General features: G+C 31.7%; 2 protein-coding genes and 2 long non-coding RNA genes across 6 annotated transcripts; 2 read left to right on the top strand and 2 right to left on the bottom strand.

The window, feature by feature from the left end:
- The first annotated feature begins 90 nt into the window (after window positions 1-90).
- On the top strand, window positions 91-2,702 carry LOC107361678 (formin). Of its 2 annotated transcripts, XR_016198030.1 has the most exons (5): window positions 91-573; window positions 646-1,892; window positions 1,965-2,114; window positions 2,186-2,416; window positions 2,546-2,702. XR_016198030.1 is itself a non-coding variant. In XM_089266426.1 (4 exons), exons 1-4 carry the CDS (start codon window positions 91-93, stop codon window positions 2,313-2,315), a joined length of 2,010 nt encoding a protein of 669 aa, XP_089122552.1. In that variant the 3' UTR covers window positions 2,316-2,702. The 2 variants fall into 2 exon arrangements, 1 of the variants encoding a protein (XP_089122552.1); XM_089266426.1 differs by having other exon boundaries at window positions 2,186-2,702.
- Window positions 2,703-4,775: 2,073 nt separating this feature from the next.
- On the top strand, window positions 4,776-25,032 carry LOC107361673 (glucose dehydrogenase [FAD, quinone]). 2 transcript variants are annotated; one of them, XM_015928519.3, is made up of 6 exons: window positions 4,776-4,980; window positions 5,077-5,196; window positions 8,510-8,904; window positions 10,169-10,561; window positions 22,686-23,264; window positions 23,422-25,032. In XM_015928519.3, exons 3-6 carry the CDS (start codon window positions 8,778-8,780, stop codon window positions 24,237-24,239), a joined length of 1,917 nt encoding a protein of 638 aa, XP_015784005.1. In that variant the 5' UTR covers window positions 4,776-4,980; window positions 5,077-5,196; window positions 8,510-8,777; the 3' UTR covers window positions 24,240-25,032. The 2 variants fall into 2 exon arrangements, with proteins under 2 accessions (XP_015784005.1, XP_089122554.1); XM_089266428.1 differs by lacking the exons at window positions 4,776-4,980; window positions 5,077-5,196 and adding an exon at window positions 7,488-7,533 and having other exon boundaries at window positions 7,756-8,904.
- Window positions 11,688-13,921, bottom strand: LOC107361679 (uncharacterized). Its single transcript, XR_003082181.2, has 4 exons — window positions 13,466-13,921; window positions 12,962-13,096; window positions 12,585-12,863; window positions 11,688-12,031 (listed from the first exon to the last, which is right to left on the bottom strand). It is a non-coding gene; the product is annotated as an uncharacterized LOC107361679 (long non-coding RNA).
- On the bottom strand, window positions 16,288-19,484 carry LOC107361681 (uncharacterized). The gene is made up of 3 exons (XR_016198036.1): window positions 19,224-19,484; window positions 17,291-18,540; window positions 16,288-16,771 (listed from the first exon to the last, which is right to left on the bottom strand). It is a non-coding gene; the product is annotated as an uncharacterized LOC107361681 (long non-coding RNA).
- Window positions 25,033-25,073: the final 41 nt, after the last annotated feature.

The following is a 25,073-nucleotide window of genomic DNA, read 5'->3' as shown; positions in this document are numbered from 1 at the left end:
TCTGTATCCAATTCTTGTGTTGTGATACGTAACTTTTAACTTAGAAGACAGTCCCTTAAGATTGTTGATTTTTTTAGTTTGAACATCTCGATGACAGATCCGACAGACTCAACAATTCCACCGACATCATCTCTTTCATCTTCTGGCACAGGTGAGGAACTTCAACAGCCACCACCACAACCACAATCACCATCATCTTTATCTGGCTCGAGCGGTGGAATTCCTCCGCCGCCGCCGCCTCCTCCTTTACCAAACTCTGGTTATAATAATGGACCTTGTATTCCACCACCACCACCACCTCCCCCTCCACCACCGGGTTATTATGGTGGACCTCCACCTCCACCGCCTCCACCACCACCACCACCTTTGCCACTATCTGGCTTTGGTGGAGTGCCTCCACCTCCACCTCCGCCACCACCACCTTTACCGTCATCTGGCTTTGGTGGGCCTCCGCCTCCACCTCCACCACCACCGCCGCCGCCTTTCCCATCCTCTGGCTTTGGTGCTGGCCCTCCTCCTCCTCCACCACCACCACCACCTCCTGGACTATGTGGACCACCATCACAAAATCAGGTAAATTTCATTTGAAATCAAGATATTTTTTTATAGAAACGATTTCATTTTAAGTGCTTTCTAACTTTACAGCAACGTCCGTATCGAGGAAATATGACCATTCCACCACCACCTCCACCTCCTCAAAGTGGCCAAATTTTAATGCCTCCACCGCCAGTTGGTGGTTGGCATCAAGTTTATCAAACTGCTCGAAAACCTCAGATAAATCCAAAAAGTGCAATGAAACCTCTTTATTGGCAACGAATCCAGATACCAGCCAGTCATTCATCTCAACCTCAAGCTGTACAACCTGTTATAAGTCAATCTAATGTGAAAAAATTGTCCAGCCTTTGGGAAGAACTGGAAGAAGAAGCTCCTGATGATTGGCAAGAATTCGAGAAACTTTTTTCAAGGCAAATTATTGAACGAAAAAAGAAAACTGTTGATAACTCAAAGGAGAATCTCAAATCTAAGGAGCGAGCCAATTTGTTGGACTCTAAACGTGCTCATAATATTAATATACTCGTTACAAGTTTAAAGTTGAAAATTTCTGAAATTGAAAGTGCCGTTTACAATTTTGATACGTCTGTCATTGATATTGAAACACTCCAGAAAATCTTCGAGGTTTATGCCACTCCCGATGAACTAAAGAAAATTGAAAGTCATCTCAGTAGTAAGAGTAGCATTCCACTGGGCGGTCCAGAACAATTTTTATACGATTTGTCTCAAATTCCCTGTTTTGGGGAAAGAGTTTTTTGCCTCATGTTCGAGATTCAATTTACTGAAAATATTGCGAGTTTAGAGGCTCGTCTTAACAACTTTAAAACCACTTGTACTCATTTGATGACCAATATTGAATTGAAAAATATTTTCGCCATAATACTCTCATTGGGTAATTATATGAACGGTGGTAATCGAGATCGTGGCCAAGCTGATGGTTTTGGCTTAGAGATTTTACCTAAACTTAAAGAAGTCAAATCGACAGCTGATTGTTCCATAACGCTTCTTCACTATGTAATTAAATTGTATATAGAAAAGCATATTCAAATTGAAGATTTAATTGACGAGCACGGTCCAAGGGTTAAGCTTCCTGTTCCAGAACCTCAAGACTTACAACGAGCTAGTCTGATCAATTTCGAAGATATATCTAAGGAAATTCAATCATTGGCATTATCTTTGAAATCTGTCAAAGTAAAAATACAAAAAGTCATCAGTCATGAAGATCCTGAGAATGATGCTGGACACATCGAGCCTTTCAAATCGAGAATGGAAAGTTTCCTTGAAAGAGGACTTAAACTGCAAAGTGAACAAGAAGAAAACTTAAAAGAATGCAAGGAAATGTAAGAATTGTTAACCATTTTTGATTCCTTAATCTTAATCAATTTTTTTCATTCTTTTTCTTAAACTCACAGATTTCCTGAGCTGATGGAATTTTTCAGGTGGAAACCCAAAACTAATAAAGAAACTGAATGGTGTAAAGATTTTTTTGCCAGTTGGATTCCATTTTGTAACGATTTTAAAGATATTTTTAATAAAGAGATAATGAAAAAATTGAAACAAGAGTATGTAAAATTGAACAGGATTAGTTTTCTCTCATACCTATTAATCTTAATTTTTCTTTACTTTATCACAGGATCGATAAAATGAAGAAGGCAGTTGAAGAAAAACAAAATCGTCAAAAAGTATCAAAGGAGGAAAAGAAGAAGACATCAGGATTGAAAGCACGATTGGCGAAGAAGGGTTTAATACATTTTTCATCTTAAGTCACGTTTAAAAAGGCCAGCTGCTAAACACTTTCCTAATAATGCATCTTTACCAGTTTTTCTTTGTTCGCATTTGTGGGCTCCGACCAGGAAACATCTCTGTAATAATTCCATTTTTCTTTTTTTCTCATCTTCTTTTCTCCTTTTTTCATCTCTTTTCTTTTTCTCTTCTTTCTTCTTTTTATCATCTCCTTCATCTTCTCCATGTTCTTCATTTTCTTCATTAATAGAGTCAAAAAAGTTCGTGAACATGTTAATATGCAAATCTTTTCGCACAGCTTTATAAAGTCCAGCTTGAAAACATTTATTTAGTAAAGTGTTGTTGTTGTATTCAATCGGCGTGTGAGTCGTTGGAGAAAAATTAAACTCTGAATGTTGATCTGTTAACTCTGTTAAAGCTTCCGAATTGCACATAATACAATAAGTGTTGGTTATTCCAGCAGCTTTTAAATGGAAGAGAAATAGGCACTTTTAATTAAATTTAATCCAAGATACGATTTTGACTGGAATATATTTTTGAAAAAAGGGAAAAAAACAAACACAAAAACATAACAAAAAGTGAAAAATGCGGCGAGGCCTAGGAAAACATTGCAGCGTCACCTATTGAATGAAAATCTCTTCTTATTCCCTCTCTGTGCGACGCTGCAAACTGGTGACCAACTTTGGTGCCATTAAAGCCGCCTTATTTTACCATTGGTTAACATTGCTTTCAAGCGTAATCCTAATCCTTGCGATTCCAGCATTCAAACCAAGAACCGGCACACAAGTTCTTGAAACAAAAAATACCAAAAGATTAATACACACTTGACCCATACAATTAATTGTAAGATCACACGAATATTAAATAGTAATCTTTTAAATATTTGTCACAATTTCATGATTTTCAATCTTGTTTCATCTATCAAGTTTAAAATATCATTTTGGATTGATTTCATAAATTTTCTGATTGATATTTCAGCAATTTGAATTAATTTTGATAATTGACTGACAATAATCTTTACTAAAAAAATCTCACTCGATCAAGACAATTGGAAATTCGGAACAATTTCTCAGTGGTGATCGTATTGGTTATTGTTTTGATTCTGTCCGAATTGTTTGGCTAATTATTCCGCTGGTCATCTCTTTGTTGAAATGCTTAAAGAGGATTAACGATTAGGATTTATTAAGGTATTGGTTGAAACATACCGTTACTAAGCACCTTAAATTTTGACGCATTTAATTGCCGTATTTTAAGTAAGTATTTTTACTTTTGTTTTTATCATTATTTTCTGTCTCTATTAAGTGTGATTAAAGGATTTCAATTGATCCTCATTGAGTTCTGCATTCGTTTCAATCATCTTTTTCTGTCGTTTCATTCAAATTTGATTAGCTATATTAATGTTCACTTATTTAGTCTGTACTTTTGTCTCATATTTTTCACCATCCAATTATTATATTTAATTCAATTGTCATTCAATCATTTATCATTGAACTTTCATTTTCAGGTTAATTATTTTTCAATTGTTAATTTAACTCATCATAATCGTTGAATAATGAAGATGATGCTGCTATTAGCGATCATAATGGTAACATTTAATGCTTATTGATCAAAGATGAGTTCAGGTTCACTTGAATGAATATTCAGCAGATTGGATTAACTGTTTTATTGGCTCCTTAATGATAATTAAAACAATTACTTTCATTAAATAATTGGATTGATTAATGGCAAGGTGTGTTTATCAATCATAATTACTGGACCAAATGATGGCCAAAATAATCAATATCAATTGTACTCTTTCATCGTTAATCAAATTAATCCTAGCTGATTAACCTTCACCAATTGATCAAAGTAAAAATGGGTTATTAACTGATTGACAATGACCTTTTGTATCACCACAAGTTTAATGGCACAAAGAACCAATTTTTAGGTCTGGTTAACTTATCAGCTAACTTACCCAATGACTCAATGGAGCAACATATTCAAGAGCCATTGTTAAATGTGGAAGAAAATGTTTCAATTTATAAATTGTTACATTTACAAATTGTTTTAAACCAACTACCAATCAACAACCCAATTGTTTAACCTTTAATTATTGTTGGTCAATTGAAGTTACAGTTGAATCAATACAAAGAGTAAAGAAGAAGAGACTGCGATTGATGATATCCAGATTTGTTGCTGGATAATTGCACTAGTAGTCGCTAGTAGTAAGAGACTTTCTTTTTCTCTTTGTAATTTTCAATAATTATCAATTTTGTTTAACTGATTAAATTTGTTAATTTTGATTAAAAAGAGAGAGAAAAGAAAGGATCTCTGACTACTAGCGACTACTAGTGCAATTATCCAGCAACAAATCTGGATATCATCAATCGCAGTCTCTTCTTCTTTACTCTTTGAATCAATAGCTCATCAACAAGAAGACCAATTGTGAAAACCAAAGGCTTTTCACTTTCTGGTTTTCTGGTTAAAATTATAAACCATTAGTCACTGTATTGTCTTGTTTCACTTGGCGCTCATCGCCATCTTGTTTTATGTTTTCTCTGTTTTCTGTTAATTATTTTAATCTTGTTTTACCGTTGGCCATCTTGTTAAATTATATCAACCCAAAAATGTATCTTGATTAATCCCAATTTTAGGACACCATAAGGAATGTAATTTCCAATGACAAGGATTAACTTCTGCTTTTGGGTAAGTGAATTTTTTGCTTTATTTCAACTGTAAATTGATTGCTTTACATGTCCATTAAGTTAACGATTTAATTTGTCCTGCTTTGACTGTCTTTAGTACGACATCACTTTTGACCTGGCATGTTTCTGGTGTTTTAGTTGAACCTTATTGCAAAGTGATATTGGAATAACCCGAAAAAAAAGAGTCTGGTGTATCTTAATGTACATTACAAATTCGGTAATTTTTATGTGATTAAAAACAAAGACGGCAATTGTAATTAAATTGGTGGTTAACATGTGTCATTATATGTTGATTAGCTAAAAATATCCACTAAAATACACTCACACATCAATTATTTCAGTGATGATCATATAAACCCTATTCAAATGGCAAAGTAGCTGTTCTCATCTAAATCTACTCACATTCATTATCGTTCACCAGATTAATTGTCAAGTCCAGTTAATAACTGTCAGAATATTGAATATTTAACCTTGGCTAATTGTGATTGTCGAGACTATACATATCATCGTTTTTTTGTACTAACTGTGTTTTAAATTTCTATTGGGTAAAAATATGCTTTGGGTTCATTTAAAGTGCATCTTTATAATGTTGTTAATAATAGTTACGCTTTTTTAGTTGCTGGTTACTACGTTTAAGCTAGTTAATTGTAGACAATTGAAATAAACAATAATGGTAATAATGATGACAATATTATCCACTTTCATCATGATTATGATTATTATTAATAGTACGGATGGACAGTTCAATTTGAATGAATCTCAACTTTCTAATGAAGGTCTACATTAAATGTTATTAATCCTTTCTCTCCGTCATTTCAACCTCTCATTGTTGTGACCTGTTCATTGTAAGTTTCACAATCATCAATGAAACAAGATTAATTTAGACCAATTCATCCCCATCATCCAGATCATCTTCATCATTATTGTCAGTATTTCTGTCATTGATAGGCCAATAAACTCTAATATTGCATTGCACTGTTTTAGGTTAAAAAGTGATATTTTTTCTGATTCCATTTCATTTTTACTTCATCTTTTTTTGCAATTCCATTCAACAATCAATTATACTAATGAAGATTTGATGACAATTAAGTTAAACTATGATTAACCAAATACAAAATGATTTGTCAGTCTTGATTAAGCTTCATTTCAATATTGTTTAATCATAGAGTAATGATGTCAACCCAAAACTCCAACCATAACTGTCTATTCATTCAACCTTTCAATTTTAAACCCAAAATTTGTTCACCAACAAAAAACCCAAATGAAGCGACAATTAATCGATAGCCAAGTTAATTGCATATTTGTGAATCAAAAATTGAAATATATCAATTCAGTTAGACAGCAATCAATCCATATTTTATTATTGTAACATTATTAACAGTTATTAAACGTTAGTAAACCAGAATTCATTTGTTTATTTATATTTTCACATAATCAAGTGAGAACGTTTGAATGTAATTGATTAAAGATTCATTTAACAATCAGTTGATAATGGGCAATTAGGGTTAGACATTCAAAACCCAAACAATTGTAATGATTTGCTTAAAAAACTGGTTTTAAAACCATAACAATGAAATAACAAGCATTAGTAACAAGTTGACACTGAAGATGATGATAATGGAAGTGATTGGAATGGTAATGAGCATAGATTGAATCAACGACAATTATTTTAAGTTTATCATTTTTCAGATTTCCCTGATTCAAATCAAACCTTAATCTGTTAATCTCTCGATATAAAGCTTAAAAATGGCTAAAAATGAATTGGCAGGATCAATTGAAAATAATGGATTACCAATGACATAATGACAATGATTGAACCTAAAGATGACTGCGATTAGTTGGAAACAGCATGAGCCATTTTAATCAATTTTCCCAATCAGACAGAATAGCGTTTTAATTGTTGATCACAATTGACAACAGTAGCATGTAAATACAATGTAAATTGTATTATTAAAATAATAATTGATAGACATCTAGCTAGTTAAGGTAAAAAAGTAGATAATCTTACCTCGAAAACGTTAATCTCAGCAAAATGATAATTTTAGCTTTTCTCAATTTAGTAGCTTTGAATGGCATTTGTTGCCAGTTTGTACAATTGCTATAAAATTGTTACCAAATTGATTGTGCCATCTTAATCAATATATTATCATCTATTATTGACAATTGATTGTTATCCATTTCTAGCTCTTACCATGTAACTCTTAACTCCAAGTTGACCCAGAATTGAACTTTTTTTGATTTATATTTTTCAGGCCAATTTTGCCTCTAACATTATTCAATATCATCACAATATTATGGATAAAATGACATTGAATGAAACACCAATATCCGTTAATGAAAGAGCAACAATTAAGACCATTTTCAATCATATTCAATCATAATCTCATTCAAATAAACTGCTCTAATCGTCCTCCTCTTCCTCCCCCAATCATCCTCTCTTCGCTCTCATTACCTTTTCATCATTTCTCTTTCTTCTCATCTTCATCCTTCTCCAATCATCTAATAAGATGGAAAAGATGATGACGATGTTTCTCTGCCTCTCACGGCTTTTCAGGTTTGTATGTTAGTCTATTATTGAATCAACACTATGATGATGATAATTGTTGTAACGGTTTTTTTTCTTCTTCTTCTTCTCTTTCTTCTTCTCTTTCTAACCTCCCACCTAACCCCCTTTCTGACTCTCCTCCTCTTCATCATCCATCCATCCTCATCTTGATCATTTTCATGTTTCTCTTCTTGTCTTCAACTGCACCGAAAAATATTTACCTCTAAACAGCATCAACAACGACTTAACGAAAGCGACGTTTCTTTTTTTATACACTTAGTAGTTCATCAGTTTTCAGTTTCATTTCCATCATCATCGTCATTCTCATCATTCTCCTCATCCTCATCAGTCACATTTAACTTGATTTTGAACCGTTTTACACGTTTACCTTTTTATTGATAAACGTTTTACTTTTATTTCTTATTTTTTCATTTTTCAAGTCAATCACTTTCATTTTGAAAGTTAAAGACATTAACCATTTAAACACTTTAAGATAATCAATTATTGTGCTTTCAATTGTGCTTTTTCAATTTCCACCATCAAATATGATTCTCTTGTTTAGTTTAATTGTGATCCATTGAATTTTCAACCAGGATTAACTACAAGGATTTATGGACAAACCGGTGTGAATGTGAACCGTTACATTGTTTTTTAACCGTTTTGCTGTTTCTCTTGTTTCAACTTTGTCCATTTGTTTGTGATTTTTCAATTTTCTTGATTGCTGATTATGGAATTAATTTACTTCAGAACTTATTACCATCATGTAAAAGATTCAAGATGAATTTTGTACTAAGTCAAGTGTTTCCATCACACTCATTCGCACTTTGAATGAGTTGTATACCAAAAAAGTGCTGTGTTTACATGATACATTCATATTGATCCACAAAGATCTTTACCTCGTTTTAACCATCATTAATTACAATTGCCATCTAATTAATCATCTTAATAGATTCAATTTTTCAATAATTTTCATCTTTTTCCACAGTAAACCTGATTTTGTACAAACACATCAACAATTCAAAATCAATTGCTGATCCACTCTGTGAACGTTGTCTCTTAACCATCTTTAAATCATCTTCTCAGAGTGCCTTTTTGCCCAGACTAATGTTGACCATTAGATGGGTTTAATAAAAACCAATCAACTAATCCTGTAACTTAGTGCCTAAATCGTAGCCTATTGAAATACCCAATTTTTAATTACCTAAATTATATCCTAGTTTTTTTTAAATCGTAATTTTTTCACATTCCCAATCATGGTTGACTTTACTCCAGTTTTACCAGCGCTGCTTCCCCTTGCCACCCTCTTGTGGATCAGAGCTGCTGACCATTCAGTCAGTATATCAAGAAATAATTGGGAACCAGAGTATGATTATATCATAGGTAATTATAATTTCTTATTGTATTGCTTTCTATTTAACCCAATAATCAGTTTTGAGTTGACAAACCTTCAAATTTCATCCTAATAGCAGTACCGCTTGTAAATGGTTTATCACTTTTTACACGTTTTTAGCTTTACATTTACCAATTTTACCGTTTAAACTGCAATTTTTACTTTTACTCATTTCAAAATTGAACTTGATTATCAGGTGAATACAGATTCTAATAACAGCTAACATTGATTGTGATTGATATCAATTTACCAATTTAAAAGTGTTGATATTCATTGCATTAAACTTGATTAGAAACCCAATTCTGTGTTGAGCAAAATTTCTGATCTTTAGGTCTGATTAAACCCAAAAACCATCCATTTTCAATCAATCGTCAGATTCATCATCTTAATCATCCTAAACATCAACCTGTCTCATGGTCAATAGTTACTGTTAATTTTACCGGTATTTTTGATCAATATCAAGTGAATTACAAGATAATGATTCAATTCAATTTAGACTTCAATCTTTCACAGTTTTAACCGTCAAACTGATTCTGAATTACAACTGTAATTGATTAATCTGTATCTATTTTATTATTAGAAACCTTTTGCCTTCTCCCTTCATAGTAACCATCATATGATTTAGATATTCAGTCTTTTTGAAAATGTAAAGCTTGATTGACCATTTAACCATTTTGACCAGCTTTTTCTTGTCCAGTGTATTATTAACTAATGTAACCAAAAATTAAACAATCAAATGAATTTGAATGAATTTGGTTGCACAATTTGTTGTTAACAAGCAGCAAAAAGGAGAGGAAAATATGAAGAAACAATTAAGTTGATTATGTTGGTCAAAAGTGTGTTTGTTTTTGATAATCAATTTACAATTTCATGGTTATCATGATGAACCAAATCTAAATGATCAGTTGATGAGTTGATGTTGCAAAGATGATTGAAAATATACAGTCAAATATTGATAATCAATTGTTATTAGTTTTAATTTGTTTGCTTGTCTTTCACTATTTTATAAAATCCTGTTTCTATTTGTATTCATTGAAATGAATTAGATTGTACCAGTGACACAATTTTCAATTCACTTTTCATTCAAATCATCATCTTTTTCTTGTTTAATTGTCTATTCACAATCACCAGCTAAATCATTCACAATTTTGTTTTCATCATGTTAATCAAAAATGCGTTGAATGGTTCATTTTGATTGTCTATCCAAGTCCATCTTTGTTTTATTGATTATAATCTATTTTTTATCCTTTGCAGTGGGAGGAGGATCAGCTGGTGCTGTTCTTGCAAATCGTCTCTCCGAGAATCCAGCATGGAGAGTGTTGCTACTCGAAGCTGGAGGATCTGAATCGATATTGAGTGACATTCCGATTGCTGCGGCAACACTTCAAATGACTCCAATTGACTGGGCCTATCAAACAGAGCCTCAAGAAGCCTCGTGCTTTGGATTAATCAACAGACGAAGTCGCTGGCCTCGTGGCCGAGTGCTGGGTGGCTCATCTGTGCTCAATTACATGCTTTATGTTCGAGGTAATAAACGTGATTATGCAAATTGGGTTAAAGATGGTGCCTATGGTTGGTCATGGGAAGAAGTTTTTCCTTATTTTCTTAAATCCGAAGACAATCGAGATCCAAGTCTTGCATATAATGGTAAGCATTGATCATAATTCACACCAACTCCAACTCTTGATCATAACCTAATGAAAAAAAAGAGTAAACAATCAATTTGTACGTTTGACAACATAACAAATGTTAATCATATTAGTGTAAATCTCACCTCATTTGTTAAATAACAGTTCAATGGCTACCATAATGATTATCATGGTTAAACACTACTCAACCATATATTGACTTTTACCAATTGCCTGATAAATCAATAATTTTATTTTTAATGTGTTAGTAGTTAGCGATTTGATTGAATCTATTTTTACTTTGACCATCAATTTTGCTTCAGTATCTGCAAGTCCAAATCATTTAACCATATTAATCCAAACATTGATGACAATGTGATTGATTTTCACTAAAATAGAAATGACAGAAAAAAATGATTAAGAATCGACATGATTTGAATGGACAATTTGTTTAAATTGACTGAATTTGGACTCAATGAATTGGTTAAAAGACGTAGAGATTGAAAGGTAAATAAACATTTTTGCTTCTAAACAGCAAAAGTGTTGATTACATTGGCACGTTGTTTAAATTGATTATTTATAGTTAGTTAAACACAGAGCGTGATGAAGAGAGAGCAGAAAGGGGCAAACTATTGTCAACAATTTACTAATAGTAATCTTGTTTGTTTAATCACGATCAATTTGTGTTGCACTTGTTCACTAAGGTTAACCTGAAAGTGTTTTTGAGGCCAACTCATAACAAGAGTCAATCTTCATTTTTTATATAACATTTTTTTTACTTCATCTCACATTATTTAACAATCAACGCAATCAATTTTACTCATCATTCTCATCAATACACAATACAAGTAAAAAAATAGGCCTGGTAATAGATGTGATTAACAGCTTTATTTGACAAGCGTTTAAATAATAAGCGACCCTAACCTTCAATTCTGGTTAACATTACAAGCAGTCCCCTGATCATCACTGATCGCAATTTTTTTTCACTCACCACAATACATTCAATCCACAAAAGACTTTAATTATCAATGAACTAACCATCGTAAAAGATGAAATAAAATGAAATCTTGTCCTACAACTGACCACTTAACGTTATATTATCAACAATTATCACTTGTACACTTACAATGAAGCTAGCTTATCCATTTAATTGAAGATATAAATCATAACACTTTATTTCATTTTTAATTCCTAAGGTAAACCTATCTACTTATCAAACAATTACTTTGATATGATTAGGTGACAATGGCTTTGTTGTATTTTCTAGATGATTGAAGATCCATTTACAGTGGGCCAAAAGGTTAAATGAATTGGTTGATTAATTTTAATCCATTTGATTTCAATTGGTAATGAAAAAATGAATGGATGAAACTGACCAGTGAGGATTGTAAATGTATTTTTCATTGCATGTCAGCTGTTGGCATCCATTGAATGTTTCAATTATCCAAGTCATCAAAGCAGATTAGCTTGTTTTGTTGAACGATCCAATCTGTTAATGAATAAAATTTGAAAATCAATCATTAATTTTAGATAATGTGTTAATTTTACAACTAGAATTAGCTGTTAATTGATCTTAATTTGACCCACTCTTAAGTCATTGGGATAAGTTCATGTTCAATTAACACAATTTCAATGATATTTACACTTTAAGTGCAGGCGATAGATTGTATTAAATATTGATTATATTCATTTGTTTTAATTTCGCTTCAACTTTCATTTCAAAATTTTCATTCAATGAGATGATCAGAATGACGAAAGTGATGGAGAAAGTAATATTTTGTGACATTTTCGCCTTGACTGTCAACTTTCGATGATTTACTGATCTGATTGATTGAACAGGCAAAATGGAAAGTCAAGACAAAGGGTAAAATTGAGGGAAAACAAAAAAAAATAATCAAAAACAATAAGAAAGATAAAAGCCGATGAAAGAGCGTTTAAAAACACGCAAAAACAAAACACGTTAAAATTGGAGTCGATAAACAATAACAATAGTTTAAGATAAAGGGAAGAGAGGGAGAAATGATGAAAAAAATCACCATTACCACTACACTCATTAGCTCCAATATCACATGTAATCAATCCAATTCTAGATATATCAGATCTTCTGATCCAGTGACAGATTGAGAAAGTGAATGTTGTTGACATGATTGTCGTTTCGTGTTGATTGTATTGATGAAGCCAGTGAAAGGGATCAATCATCATCAAATTTTTACTTTCATAACGGTTTGCATCCAAGTATTTGACAAGCGATCCTATTTTTTGGTGTGACAATGGTAAGGCAGAAATTAGAAAAATTGTCCTCGTTTTGACCTCTTTGCTACCTGAAATAATATTTAAGAAAACGTGAAAACTTGAGAAATAATGAAATTTACTATTAGTTGAATGTGAAATCAGCTAACAAGATTAATTGTATACTTACTGTTGAGAGGAAAAAAAGTAAGGGCGGAATGAGAATGAAAAAAAGAGTTAACCAGAGTTTTATTTGTTGGTAATGTTTGGGTTGACACCAAGTTAAACAATGTGACCTCAGCATGTTAGCTTGAAGGGTTGTTTCCTGACGATTAAAAGAAATATAAAAGTAACATTAACACGTTGAAACATATTTTCATTTTCATCCCCTTCTCTTTTGTTTATCACACACCATGTTCATCCTCATCAACAACAATCATCTCACTTTTTCCTCTTCTTCTTCTCCTGGTTAAAATTTGTTTCCTTTCTTACTTAACAAAAAGATTTGCTTGCAATAAATTGCTAGCTTGTGAAAACTGTTGATGCCTAAATTTAGTCATGTTTTGTTGGAATTAAGTAGAGTCAGAAAAAGTAAGCGAAAATAAATGAACCTGGCCTGAAGAAAGAAGACGATAAGATGCAAAAAAAAGGGGAAGAAAGGAAAACGGCCTAGAAAGTATATCATAAGACTTACCGTTTTACATTTTGCAGCATTTGTTGACTGTTGTTGATTATGAATTGATCAAACGCTAGATCTTCCAATTGTTTTCACTATTCCCCTTTTGTCAATTCAATCGTCAAATCCAAACCAATTAACTGATTAGCTCATACATAACGTAATTAAGGTCCTTCATCCGCATGGTTATTTGTTGCCTCCACTTTTGAAAGTGATTCATTCTTTGACTCCATTTTAGGGTAACCATACTTTAACACTTTAACATGTTTCTTATATTATTTCACAGTTAATCCGTTGATTGTTGATGAATTTGTTTCAATTTAGATCCTCTGAATCAACCAATAACGACCATTTACTTAATTGGTCAAAATTAAAAGACATAAAAATTAAGATTCAAATAATAACCAGACGATAGAGATCTTCAATGTTACAGTTAAACTCGCGCTTCTTGTCAGCTCCATTGTTACCCTTATCCCTTTGCTTATGATTCATTGGGTTCAAAAATTGCCATTTTGTTTCAATCTTAATTGAACCCTTAAAAGTGCCATCTATTTAAAAGATTTGCTATTAAAAGTAAATCACAACTGATTATTAAAATTTTGAATAATCTAAATCAATAGAATCAATATTAGTTGATTGACCATTAACTGTCCCGATAAACCACATGTAAAGGAAGAGTTTAAATTATGTTTTAACTGGTCAGACAGCAACAATTAGCCCGACAGTTACAAGTAATGTAATGATAGTTTAATTATGATAACAGTCAAAAAGTTGATGATGCTCAAAATAATGGTGATGGTTATGTATAATGATGATTAGTCTGATGATCAGCATTTGTGTTCATTAAAAACTATTATTGTCTTACATTCATTACATTCAGCTGCAATCTAATTTGAATATTGAGAAGGTTATTTAAAGCAATGATATTGATCATGAGAGTGAATTTGAATGATCAACTGTTATGACTGATTGTTGAATCACAGACAAAATGTATTCAAACTCAGACTTAATCAAGAGCATCAAAAAGATCACACTTTTTTGTGCAAATCAACTTCAAGATGAACAATCAATAAGTAAAAGCAAAAAAAGAAGAGTGAAATTGACAATTAAGCTATTCTTTTCATGTTTCAACTTGAATGTTAGCAAGGCAATCAAAACCTATTACAATTCTGAGTTGGTTGATTATCATCATTAATTGCTTCTCATCACGAATTTACAGTTTAGATTCACGTTTTCATCGCAATCCTTATAACCCTTTAAATGCATATTGTTCAACGTTTTATCCTTATGATTATGGGTTGAATAGGATAAAAATAATATCAAATTGCAACAATATGATTGATGGTAAATTGAGTTGATCAGTTTAAAGTGCATACTAATTGTTGAAATACAAAGAAATCTGGTTTCTAAATGTAAATCTGTAACTGTTATTGTTGACCATTGAAAGGTTAGGTTTGGGTTTATTGGTAAACTTGACCATGAAAAAATGAAAGGTTAACCAATAAATTGTGTGGCAAATGATTATGGTATTGAATTGAAAAATTGAACTTTCTCATCACCAATGGCGACTCGATTCACTGATTAACTGATTGACTGGTTCAGTGAATCAAGTGAGTTACTCTATTTCATGATATTTCACTGATTGACTGAGTGACTTAGTTAGGAGGTTTGACTTAACTGTTAATGAGCTATTGTGAAGTGAAGCAAACTGTAATTGTTATAATGATCATCACAATCAAATTGTGATTCCTAATTTAACTCACTTTTAAATTTTGTTATTTCTCTTTCAATTTAGAAAGGGAATCTTGTTTTCACGCATAATTTCACTGAAAGCTATTGTATCATCATGATTATAATCATGAAAATGATGATCGTGTTTCAATTTAATAAATATTATAAATTTCATGAGTTATAATCAAACCCATTTTTTAAACCACATCAAAAGGCTCACCCAATTATTAATCAAGTAAAGCATTAAGTGAAATATCAAGATCAATCTTGTTATTGTTATTATCATCATTTACCTTCAATAATGTCAACTACAATTTAGATTCAATTTAGATTCAATTTAGCTACTAACATTTATATAAAATGATGGTTAAACGATATTAAAAAGCAATTATTATAATCATCAGCAACAATTGGCTCAAGATCAAAGATGAAACCAGGAAAATTTGATATTAAACTGTGATTGAGAAAAGGGCTTGAATTGCTTTCAAATTTTAACATAACTGTTGAGTTAATATGACAATTTAATCTTCATCATCTACCTGCAATTATTAATTAAAGATGAGCTGAAAGATGATCTTGTTTTTGTATTTCTTTGATTAATCAGCCAAACCTTAAAATATTGATAGTCAATGGATGAGTGTTAATAACGTTATAAATGGTTCATTTGATGAGCTTTGATGAACCAGTTTGTTGGTTAAACTAGTCAACAAATAATTTTAATCAAATAGTAATTTGAAATATAATATTTTTCATCCATAATATTGGATAAATGGCCTTTAAAAAGGTTACTTTTTAAAGTAAATATCGATTTTTCGGTCACTTTTATACTCTTTTTTTAGGCCATTTTAGACCATTCCAGACAGTTTTAATGCTTTATACTATTGAACTAAATTATTGAGCTTAATAGTGATAATACTTTTTGAATTGCGAGTGAAATTTGCGCCATTCAAAGTGTTATTTACTTTCATTGGAGTTGTTTATCTTGCTTTCATCAAAATATTCAATCTTAATCAAATGTTGATCAAAACCAGTTTCATTAAAACTCAATTTGCTTCTTCTTCTTCTCACAATATTAGGCCAAACTGAATGAAACAAGCATTTAAAATTCATTAGGGCATATAAATATATTAATATATAAGTTAACAAGTTGTGTTGATTTTCAATTGAAGTGGTAATACATATTGATATTGAGCAAGTTAATGAGAGCTGCCAGCGAAAGTATAATTGATGAGTTAGATTAATCGATTTAATTTAATTATTCAAATTAAATGATGTATAGCCTGAGATAAAAGGTTATCAATAAGTTGAATTAATTTACCAGACAGTCATGAAGCTGAATAAAGCAATATGTAATACTATTTCAATTGTAGTGTTTACTCTTGGTAACAAAGAAACACTTTAAATTGTTCAATATTCAGTCAAGTTGTTTCTCTTTTCCATCATTCATGACCTTTTTTCTTCCTCTTCTAATCAGCAAATCAGGCTTGAATCAGTGTTGTACTTTAAATATTACAAACAAGAATGCAAGGCTATTTCCGTCACTTTGATGTACCTCATCATGATAATCTTGATCCTGGTTTGGTCTGATTTAGGCTAGAAGACAAAAAGAAATAGATTAATTAAAAGGTTGGAAAGATGATTATTTGTTGATCTAATAATCAGGAAACAGTCTAGGTCTTGATGGTCAATTTGATACAAATAGATGATGGATCAACTGTTGGCCTGATGTTATGTGATAAAATCAACTGAATAGGATAAAGATAGATGAAAATGGTAAAGGTCAGGGCACAGGTCAACTAAGAGGCCATATTACATACATGAGATTAAATAAAAATATAATTATAAATATAAATATAAATTATATATGTAACGTGAATCAGATGATTTGGCAAGGTATGGTTGTTTTGGTTGGTAATGAAGATGGCGATGAGTAAAGGTAGGCAATTGAAACAGTCACCACGCTTCGGCTCACTTGCCGGGCTAGACCTCAATTAGTACTATTTTTGTCTCTAAAATCAAACTTGTACCTTCACCTTGTACGGGAATGAAAAGAAAGAGAAGAGAAGAAGATGAGAATGAATGAATGAAGATAACTTCAAGTAAAGTTTGTACCATATAACTTGCCTTGACTGACTACCGATAAACTGTTAGTTGAGGTTAAATCAACAGCATCAAGCTGTAATTTTTTCTTCTTCTTCTTCTTCTGATTTTCCATCTCCGTCCATAACAAATTGTATTGATCTTATCCAATTATTAACAATCCAAGGCAGGTTTTTCGGGCAAACAAAGTCCAATTTTCCTGTTCAACCTTTTTTTGTGGTTCTCATCATGTAGGTAACTTGGTAAAAGTGTTAAATATCCGCATAATCATTATCACAGAGTTATTCACTGTTTGTTCAGCAAGGAAACAAAATTCAGATTGATCCGTTTATGTCTAATGATTAGATTGAAAAGCTTTAACATAAAGTTTCACAACTGGCATTCATAGTTGAACAATTACGACAGCAATTTGTATAAATTGATGAAACATCAAAAGGCAAACAATTCAATCACAGCATTCAATTGAATTGTTTCTCTGGTCAATAGTAAGAAGAAAACTCAACAAGACGATAAATATCTAACCGATACCAGAAATCTAAATCAACACCAGAAAAATCCAAGCTCTGGTAATAACAAAAGCAATTTAGTTGTTAATTTCTGGATTGACAGCTTAATTCAGCTTACTTGTGCTTATTTGGTGAATGTTATTTAAATCTAGAACATGTAGGAACACTTATACCTGAGGACTTAATTATGGGAAGTTTCCCATGTTTCCCTTGAGTCTATTTTTCGAGAAAATACGCTCTATTTGTTCAACAAATTTCGTTTGGCAAGTCCAATCACCTAGTCAGTTCTGGAATAATTGATTTGATTGTAGATATTAATTTGTACTATTGACATTTCCTCAAACTAACAATTACCAAATGATATAAGACTAAAATTGTCTGAATTTAAAAGAAGTTGTATCTTAAAATTCAAACAATATTCAAATAAATCATCAATAAGACGCTATGGTCATAGCTCGGCCTTATTGTTTTTACCGCTTCTTGTTAAAATGCAGGTAAATCCTGTTTGTTGTTACCATTGTTAGCAACAATTATAACTATTATAATCATTGTACTTTCATTGTAATCAAATGTTAAGTGTAAATGTTCAATAGTATGACAGTTTAAAGTTTAGGCCAAAGCTGGATTAGTGGTTGTTGCTACATTTGATGATGAAAGGAGTGAAGAAAGGAAAATGAGTGGTGAGAACAGTCTTTTCAAGTGAAATGTTGATGATGATGAAGATGATGCAGGATGGCAAAGTATTGATAATTGATGCTAAGGAGAGAAAGAAAGAGAGAAAAGAAAGAAAAGGTGAGAAAAATGTTTTTTGTATGCAAAAAAATGAAAGGGAAATGGTAAGGTTAATCGAAGCAAGTCAACTTATTGTGGCCTTAAAGATAAAAGGTTTCGATGAGCCGGTTAAAGGTCTTCATATCACAGTCTGTTAACTTTGCTTCTTCAGCTTTTTTTCATTTGACAAAAAAAAATCTAAATCTCAACAATGAATTAACTCAAATTGACTCAAACAATTGTAATAATACAACTATTAACTAACATTTCATCGGTTACTCTCATTATTATCATCATCATCACCATTTTACGATGATAATCATTCGTACGAACCAATGCTAGAAGGATATGTGTTAACTTCTGATTGTAATAATAACATCTTTTACATCATCAATATTACAACAATCATTTTCTTCAGCTTGCTCTTTGTTGATGGCTAACATGAAAACAAGATGGCAAAAGTACAATTTCTAAATTTATCAACATTAGATAAACTCAGTTGATGATCAATACTGATTGTTGCATTATTTGACGTTCACTGATTTGGTGTCTTATCACTTGGTTGTTGCTTTGTTTAACTCTGCGAGTACCACTGTTTGAGATTGTTGGTAATTGTTGTTAAGTTGAGTTTAATTGTTAATGATAGTCCATACAGACATATTACTTGCCTTAATAATGATTGATTTTACTTTTAAACTGCCTATTCAAACTGTTTTGCAAAAAATATTTGCATCGTAGGATCGTCTGACTTAACATACAGAAGACCAAAACCGACGAATCCAGTTTAACATTTTAGAGCTGTACAAAGTTATTCAGAACCAACTGAAGAATTTGTTGAGAATTTGATCAATTCATGTTGATTAACGTGATTCCAATCAACCATAGCATCAAGAGTTGAAAATAAAACCTAAATTTGTCAAGCTAAGTACCTAAAAATAAAAGACAACTGGTATTAATTTATAAGGAAATAGTCACCACAATTGCTTAACTACTCACCTTGATTGTCCTAAGTTGTTCCTTGGTTGATGTAATTAACAGAGATTAATCAATATTTAGCAAACAATTAACAAATGGGAAAGTGATTCGTCTCACAATATCTTACATTGGCAACATGTGAATATGAACTCTTGGTCAATCATTTTTAGGCGCTAAATTTGTTTTTTGATTTCCATTGGCAACCAACAATGTCTTTGTCTCCTCGTTTACATTTAATTGTGATTAGCATTTTTCACTCTTTATACTGTTGTTATTTTTAATTCACTAATTATTTTGGTCTTTGTTTTTTATATTTTTGTGTTCATCGTTACATGACTATCTTTAAATTTCAAGCTAATAATAATTGGCATAATCGTTGTTGATGTTTACTTCATTGAATGTTGTTTTTTCAATTGAAGATGTTCCATCTTGACATTTACAATTAAACCAACACAACCACAGGAGGTTAAGGGTATTAATCGTTTAATTTGTTCTGATACATGTTTACCAATCAAGATAATAAGCTGATTAATTCTAATTAAAGGTAAATTGTAATAATAATGGGAAAACAATGGAGGATACAAACAAAAGGAATCGCCCAATAACTCATGAAATGTTAGATGTGTACAAAAGACCAACTTGAAGTAGAGGAAGATGGAAGCTGATCAGGATAAGAATCAATGTGAAGGCAAACATGAACAAATGACAATCTAAATAATTAGAATAGTGAAATAAACTGAAAACAAAAAAAGAGACAATTATCTGAACAAGAAATCAACTGAGAAGTAACAGAATGCGAAACAAAACTGGTTTATGAGCAACCCATTACAACCTTTGAACTTGATTGTAATTATTATTAGTTTATTGTAGGAGAATGAAAGATTCCAAGATGATGGTTATGATGATTTGGAAGAAGAAATGACCTGATTCCAGGGAAAATAATGAAAGTTATGAATCTATCTTGAAATCTTTGTTGTTGATTTGATTTGATTTTTTGTACAAGTCCAGTTTTTTCAAAATCATTGTTCATGTGATTGTTGAAATTTTAAGTATCAATTTATTTGATGGTCAATGATCAATGATGAAACGATTAGGTTACAATATGGTTAACAATGAAACCTATTTGGTTACCCATTTCAGCTTAATATGTTTAGTTGGTTAAAAATAATACAAAATAATAATTTTCTTGTTAGTATTAATTGTAACTAATCAACTAATAGACCATGAAATTGATGAGTTGATATTGAATGACAATTAGTTTTTCCTCGATCATAATCTTGATCATAAAATTATGACTTGATTAACGATGAAACAAAATAAGGTCAATTAAGTGTAATCAATTATTTTTACCTTTCATCGTGTCAGGTTTAACAATCAATTTCAACCAATTTTCACAATTGTTTCTGATTGTTTTCATGATTGATGTAGAAGCCATTTCTGGTTAATCTTGAATCTGAAAGATTGACTGGATAAAGAGTTAAACAAGATTATCATTAGTTGATTGAAATGTTCAATTTTAGACTTTAATCTCGTTTCAATCAAACCACAATCAATACAATAGCCTAAAAGAGGCAAACAATTAAAACAATTTGCTAAATGTTTAAAGCTCTGTCAATGTAAATGTCAAAATGAATCTGATTAACGTTCAGTTACCCAATCTGTTGAAGCTAATATTGCTGCCTGTAAACTGATCGTTGATTTATCCTGAAATTGGGTTACTTTTACTTGTTAGCTAATGAACAATTTAAGTGAAACATCTAAATAAAGATGAACAATTCACTTTCATTTTACCTTAAATATTCATAATCAATATCACCTTGCATTACAGTTATTATTACTTGCGACTACTTAAGGCACTGAATAGCAAATACAAGTTTATTTGATAATCTTATTGATCAACAAATGTATCACTCTAATCACTGGTAATAACTGTTACTTGTTGATCATTTTAATTAACTTGATTCTATTCTTGTTGATTCCCAATCAAAATACCGGTCAATTTAACCTGTGATTTCAAGTTAAGTCTAAAAAGCCAATCTAATTTTAAATAAACATCTTTAAGATGTTGTTGATGTTTATATTGATGTTGATCAAGATTAAGATGAAAATGGCCTTTTCTTCAAATTTATTATCCAAATTAGGTCAATATTTAGGTCTAAATTGTATTATTGACTTGATTGGAAGAAGAGAAAAAAAACTAGATTCGATTGATAAGTGGGAAAACAATTGAGGTTAGTTTGATGCAAAACAAAAGGTACCAAGTACCATTGTTAATAATGGTTAATTGTGATCATTTCAATCGTTCAAATCAACCTCAACCATGATCATCATCTTCATCTGTTGTGCTGATTCCATGAGAAAAAAAGGTTTCACTCAATAATTTGATCTTGACCGTTAAATTGGACTTGAATATTTCAATCAACTGCAAGCCTTAACATTTCATCTTTGCTCAATTTTTGGGTTTTGGGTTTTTTTGTCAGAAAATTTAGTTTCCCCAATTTGAGTGATAATCAAAATGTTTAACTAAATTTAAATTGTTGATTCTCACTCTTGATGCGTGTTTACATAAATGATTACATTAAAATCTTATTATCCTTCAATGGTTTAATGTAAATGTGAATGATATATTATCATAAACAAGTAAATTAAATGGAAAGTGAAATGTTAATTTGTTGCCTGATTTGTGTTTGTTACATTTTGGTGACAAAAATGGTAACATAATGCATTCAATGTATTGTTTGAGATTCAATCAATTTATCAATTGAAAAACTGTTCAATAATTGACATTTTAAATTTTGAAGGAAAACCCTTTTTGTAATTTTAAAATGCATTTGAGGTTAAACAGATTAACGGACGATTGAACGATTTGATGATGGTTTTTAATCGTATTTCATCCTTTTTCTTGTAACACTTTACATTTGACTCTTTTTTACTGTGATTAACTGATTGTTAATAATATCATCACCAAGGAAAAAAAGTGTTCCCTTTCAAAATCCATCAGCAAAAAAGGTTTGGAATGTTGATCACGTACAATTGCATTGTTTTTGGTGTTTTTTGTTTACTTTCATATTCTTTTTTCAAGATTATGATTGGTGACGATAATTAGAGGCATCGATTAATTGTTAATAATTGTTTTGTTTTTTTGCTCGTCTTAGGTTACCATTCAACCGGCGGATATTTAACGGTAGCAACACCACCAGATGCAACTCCAATTGCCACAGCATTTCCAGAAGCGGGTAAATACCTGGGTTACCCAAATGTTGACCTTAATGGTCCTCTTCAAGCGGGTTTTGCCATTCCTCAGGGAACCATTAGACGAGGTGCAAGATGTTCAACGTCCAAGGCTTTTCTTAGACCAGCTCGTAAACGTCCCAATCTCCATGTGCTTACCTTTGCTTATGCCACTCGTATACTTTTCAATGATTTCAAGAAAGCCATTGGTGTCCAGTTTGATCGATTTTCATTGACCCATGTTGTTTATGCTCGTAATGAGATTATCGTTTCTGGTGGTTCCATCAATTCACCTCAGCTTTTAATGTTGTCTGGTATTGGACCAGCTGAACATTTGGCCTCTCTTGGTATCCCAGTGATTGCTGATCTTCCAGTTGGTGACAATCTTCAAGATCACATTTATCCAGGAGGAATCCATTTCACAATTGACGCTAAAGTCTCTCTTATCCAAAGACGTGTTGTCACCTTACCTAACATTTTAACTTACTTTGCAAGTGGACGAGGTAAATATGATCATCAATGAGTCAATCCTAATGATCATAAATCATTCATATTCAAAATGTCACATAAATTTGTTAATTGATTGTGAACTTTTGATACACAAGTTAAAGCTTTTGTTTGAATTAATCTAATTTTTGTCTATTTGTTTTCTACCTTTAGGTCCATTAACCGCATTGGGTGGTGTAGAAGGCTTAGGATTTATAAAGACCAAATATACCAACCTTACGGATGATTGGCCTGATTTTGAGATTCATCTTTTATCCGGTGGACCAACATCAGATGATGGGCAAACCTTTCGTCGGGTTCAAGGTTTTACCCGTGAAATGTGGGAACAAGTGTACCGACCGTATCTTCCCTATGACACCTTTTCCATGTATCCTGTTTTATTGAGGCCAAAAAGTCGTGGTTTCGTGCGTCTACGATCAGCCAACCCTTATGATCCACCTGTAATTGATCCTCGCTATTTAACCCATCCAGATGACATACTTGCCATGGTTGATGCAATGAAAATATCAATCGCTGTAGGCTTGGCTCCAGCTTACAGAGAAATGGATGCCAGATTATTTGAAACCATTTTCCCGGGTTGTGAGATTTACAGTATTTGGAGCGATGAATATTTAGCTTGTGTGGCTCGTACCTACACAGCAACCATTTATCACCCGGTGGGAACCTGTCGTATGGGTTCACCTTATGATAAAACCTCGGTGGTTGATCCACATTTAAGGGTTCTCGGTGGTGTGAAGGGTCTTCGTGTTGCTGATGGATCTGTTATGCCCAACATCATTTCAGGCAATACAAATGCACCAATCATAATGATTGCCGAAAGATTGGCTGATTTTATCAAAGGGCAACAATTAAAGCCAATGAGTCCACACGTACCTGGACTGCTTAAACGAAACTCTCTAGGTCTTACTAATTACGAGTATGTAGAAAATATAATTACTAATCTAATTAATGTGAATAAAGCCAAGAAATGATAGCTAGAGATTTATACATAAATATTAGATATTTAAATATGAATGTCATCTTGTTGTGTAATTTGTGTAATCATCATCATCATCGCCATCAACATTAACTTCATCAGATTTTCGTCATTTGACTTGATTTTCATCACATTGATTATCGCCACCACATTCATCGCCATCATTGCTACCACCATCATCATCGTCATCGACACCGTCAATACCACCACTTGAACATCGCCATCATTGTTTCACCAGCACAATCAAAGGACAGATATAAACATTATGAGGAAAGAAAAGTTGTTTATTGTTGTCATCTTGGATCTTCTTTTCTCATTCTTTCATCAATCCTTTCTAATTAATAACAATAATAGAGATGTCATGAAATATCATTCTGCCACAATCAAATTAAATTGTCACTCAACCTTTTCATCTCTTTCTTGTTAAAATTGAAAAGCTTGTTGTTAACAGTTTTCACTACTTTTCAACCAATCAATTGATCATTTTTTTAAACTAAAACTGATGGACAATTGTCATCATCACTATTGAGTAATCATTTGTTTTAATCATGAATATTGAAACGTCTTTTTTCTTCTCATCTCAACAATTGATGTGATATGATTTGTTTCCTAAATAATGATTGGGACCATTTGCATGTTAAGTTGTAAAAATTTTTTAACCGACAAATGAAACGAAATGAAAATTCACACAAACTATTGTCAATTATTTATTTCATTTTTATCGTTGTCATTTGTTTGTTACAATTTGCTTTTAAAATAAATTGAATTTTCTACTGGTTTAATTGAAACCTAATTTGTCCAAATCATTATCGTTGTAAAACGGATTGAC

The sequence above is a fragment of the Tetranychus urticae genome, chromosome 1, assembly GCF_039701765.1.
Source record: "Tetranychus urticae isolate SD_2017Ah chromosome 1, NJAU_TeUrti_SD_1.0, whole genome shotgun sequence".
NCBI classification, from domain to species: Eukaryota; Metazoa; Arthropoda; class Arachnida; order Trombidiformes; family Tetranychidae; genus Tetranychus; species Tetranychus urticae.
The sequence above is the reverse complement of the archived record's forward strand: the minus strand, read 5'-3'. Positions and strand labels throughout refer to the sequence as shown.

Bases quoted from the DNA above. Each gene is read 5' to 3' on its own strand.
- LOC107361678 (XM_089266426.1), top strand. From the start codon at position 91: ATGACAGATCCGACAGACTCAACAATTCCACCGACATCATCTCTTTCA. The intron at 574-645 runs GTAAATTTCATT...CTAACTTTACAG, and splicing joins GACCACCATCACAAAATCAG to CAACGTCCGTATCGAGGAAA. The intron at 1,893-1,964 runs GTAAGAATTGTT...TTAAACTCACAG, and splicing joins TTAAAAGAATGCAAGGAAAT to ATTTCCTGAGCTGATGGAAT.
- LOC107361673 (XM_015928519.3), top strand. From the start codon at position 8,778: ATGGTTGACTTTACTCCAGTTTTACCAGCGCTGCTTCCCCTTGCCACC. The intron at 8,905-10,168 runs GTAATTATAATT...TATCCTTTGCAG, and splicing joins AGAGTATGATTATATCATAG to TGGGAGGAGGATCAGCTGGT. The intron at 23,265-23,421 runs GTAAATATGATC...TTCTACCTTTAG, and splicing joins TTACTTTGCAAGTGGACGAG to GTCCATTAACCGCATTGGGT.